The sequence below is a fragment of the Caretta caretta genome, chromosome 24, assembly GCF_965140235.1.
Source record: "Caretta caretta isolate rCarCar2 chromosome 24, rCarCar1.hap1, whole genome shotgun sequence".
NCBI classification, from domain to species: Eukaryota; Metazoa; Chordata; order Testudines; family Cheloniidae; genus Caretta; species Caretta caretta.
Genome location: NC_134229.1, coordinates 17,196,106 through 17,199,111, shown reverse-complemented (window position 1 = coordinate 17,199,111; position 3,006 = coordinate 17,196,106). Strand labels below are relative to the sequence as shown.

Genomic DNA, 3,006 nt, shown 5'->3' with positions numbered 1-3,006 from the left:
AACTTTCCAACGCTCAACCCTCTCTTTCTGCACAGGGTTACAATGTCCTTCTTAAGGAGACGGTGACAGGCCGTCACTCCGCTCTTCCCAAGTTGTTGTGGACTCACAGGCCTTTGTGCTCACAGCTCCCCACGCATTCAGGGAGAACCCCTAGTTTGCCAGCCCTTCTCCAGGTCACCACCTCTTTGCCAGGGTGTAGCTGCAGGCTCCTTCGCCCCTGAGACAGCTCACCGCCGTCCCCAGGGGGACCCCATTACTGCACAGTCCTTCTCGCTGGTCACACACTCCCAGGCGTCAACCACCCCCCGAAACCGCTCCTCTCTGAGCCTTCAGCACACCTGGTCCTCGTCAATCCCCCTTCGTTTTACTGCTCCCCCGTCACTTACTGCAGGAAGTGCCATCCGCGGGGTGCAGTACATCCCACCGCTGCCACCAGTTGTCACGGGGTCCCCGGGCGATGCTCTAGAATGGCTCCCTACGAAGCCAGTCAGGACTCTGGGGAAGTCTCCTTTCTGGGAGCAGCCCGTCTGCAGGACACACAGCTCACACAACTTCCACCTTCCTGGGTCTGACCTCGGAGCATTCAGCATCCTCTGCCCCTCCGTGCGCTTCCCACAGCGAGTCCGCCCGCGCGGGGTCCTGGGGAAGCCAGAGGGTCCTGCCCCTCAACTCCACAGTCAGACGTGACTCTCAGCCAGCCAGTAAAACAGAGGTTTATTAGACGACAGGAACATGGTCTAAAACAGAGCTTGTAGGTGCAGAGAACCGGACCCCTCAGCTGGGTCCATTTTGGGGGGCAGTGAGCCAGACAATCACGTCTGTCTTTCACTCCATGTCCCAGCCAGCCCCAAACTGAAACTCCTTCCAGCCCCTCCTCCTCTGGGCTTTGTCCCTTTCCCGGGCCAGGAGGGCACCTGATTCCTTTGTTCTCCAATCCTTTAGCTCTCACCTTGCAGGAGGGAAGGGCCCAGGCCATCAGTTGCCAGGAAACAGGGTGTCGGCCATTCTCTGTGTCCAGACCCCTGCACTCACCTGCCCTGTAGGGCTCTATAATGATCATACACCCTTACCCCACCACCTAGAGACTTAAGAACTGCATAGGGGAAACTTAGGCACCCCACACTATTCAGAGGAAACATTAAGAACAGTCCCACTTCGTCACAGCACACTTCTAAGAAACGGTCAGGAATCCATAACCAATTAGATAACATCTGGGTTTTAAAGCATGAGTGACCTAGAACCCATTAGACCAATCATAAAACTAGAACATACAGAGAAACTGTGGTTTTTAGATGAGCTAAAATAGGTCAGGAACTCATGAAGCTATATGGCAAAACAGGAAGCTAGAGCATACAGGGCTATATCAGGAGTTTAAAGGAGGAGATATCTAGAACCCACTCTGTTATAGAACACACTGAGAATTTAGAACATGCAAAATCACACCAGGGGCTTGAAGGGGGATGATCGAGAACCCATGATGTTCTTGACTCAGTCAAGAACCTTTTGGATTTTTGTTAAAGCATCAAGAAATCTGGAACCCGTGACATTTTAGAACATACCGTTATTCTAGAACCTGCCACATCACACCAGACTTTCTGATGCCGGGAGAGCTAGAGGCCATTAACCTCTCCATCAATTAATCTAGAACCCTGGGTTCTAAGCTCCCTGACCCTGAATCCAGAGGCCCCGTAACTTGGTCAGGCAGCTCCCATTTGCAGGCTGCTACCCCGGAGCTCTCATGGGAGATAGCGCCGTTGCCACTGAGGTCGTCAGCAAAAGTCTCCCGAAGCAGAGCAAGCAGGGATGTCTTGAGCACCTGCTGGAACCGCCGCCCGACGAAGAGGTAGAGGACAGGGGTGAAGCAGGCGTTGAAGCAGGAGGTGAGAGTGTAAATGACAAGGATGCTGTCCAGCTCCCACCCGTCTTTGAAGAACTTCAGGCCATGATAGAGATGGTAAGGCAGCCAGCTGAGGAAGAAGGAAACCACCGCGGCCCCCATGACTTTGAAGGGCTTCCTGCTCCGCGCCAGCCCCTTCTCCTTCATCTCCAGCCCCACGCAGCCGTAGCATCCCGCGATGGTGCAGAAGGGCAGCAGGAAGCCCAGAAGGAACCGGACCATGAAGACGGCCAGGCGGACCCATCTGCCCAGGTCCTGCATCTCGACTCCATTCCAGTCTCTGGAGAAGTTGTAATTGTTGATGCAGATGATTCTGCCCCCGTCCAACATGCGGGTCTCCCGGAAAGCCAGGTAGGGAGCACTGAGAGCTAAGGAGACCAGCCACACACCCACAACCAGCTTCCTGACCTGGGGCACGGTGCGGTGATGCCGGCACCAGATGGGATGGTGAGTGAGGATGTAGCGGTCCAGGCTGATGAGGGTGAGAAGGAAGACCGAAGTGAACATGCCCAGAGAGATGCAGGCATTCAGGAGTTTGCACATGGCCGTGCCAAATACCCAGTGGAAATCCAGGAGGACATAGACAGCAAAAAAGGGGATCAACAGGGTGAAAAGAAGGTAGCAGGAGACCAGGTGCAGGAACAAGAGCGTGGTCACTGTCATCCTCATCTTCAGCCCCAGCACCCACAGATACAGCCCGTTCCCCACCACACCCACCAGGAAGGTAATGAAGAGCAACACGGCTGCGGCGAGGTGAGAGGCGATCACAGGTGCTGGGATCTGGCTGGAATTTGCCCCAGCGGTTGGTTGGAGAGTCGTGTTGCCTTGGTCCATGGTGCCCTGGGGAGAGACAGAAGAGGGGTTAGAAGGGACAACAGACTAGGGTAAAAGGGAGAGTGGACGACAAGGAAGGAAGAAATACCAGAGAGTTAGGAACGTACCATTGGAGAGGACCTCTCTGGGCACCCTCTGGTCCTCCAGACTATCCAGGCTGGGTATTCTCAGAGCAACTGGGAAATGGCCAGTGGAACTCACTGCTACAAGACAGAGCTATGGGCCACCCCTTGCACTGAGCGTTCTGTGCCCAGGATTTCTGCAGTATCAGCACC

General features: G+C 54.8%; 1 protein-coding gene across 1 annotated transcript; it reads right to left on the bottom strand.

Moving 5' to 3' along the window:
* Positions 1-1,581: 1,581 nt before the first annotated feature.
* Positions 1,582-2,734, bottom strand: LOC125625682 (putative G-protein coupled receptor 33). The gene has a single exon (XM_048828032.2). The coding sequence runs from the start codon at positions 2,729-2,731 to the stop codon at positions 1,637-1,639; it is 1,095 nt and encodes a 364-aa protein (XP_048683989.2). The 5' UTR covers positions 2,732-2,734; the 3' UTR covers positions 1,582-1,636.
* Between the last annotated feature and the right edge of the window lie 272 nt (positions 2,735-3,006).

Coding starts and splice junctions, on each gene's coding strand:
- LOC125625682 (XM_048828032.2), bottom strand. CDS start 2,731: ATGGACCAAGGCAACACGACTCTCCAACCAACCGCTGGGGCAAATTCC.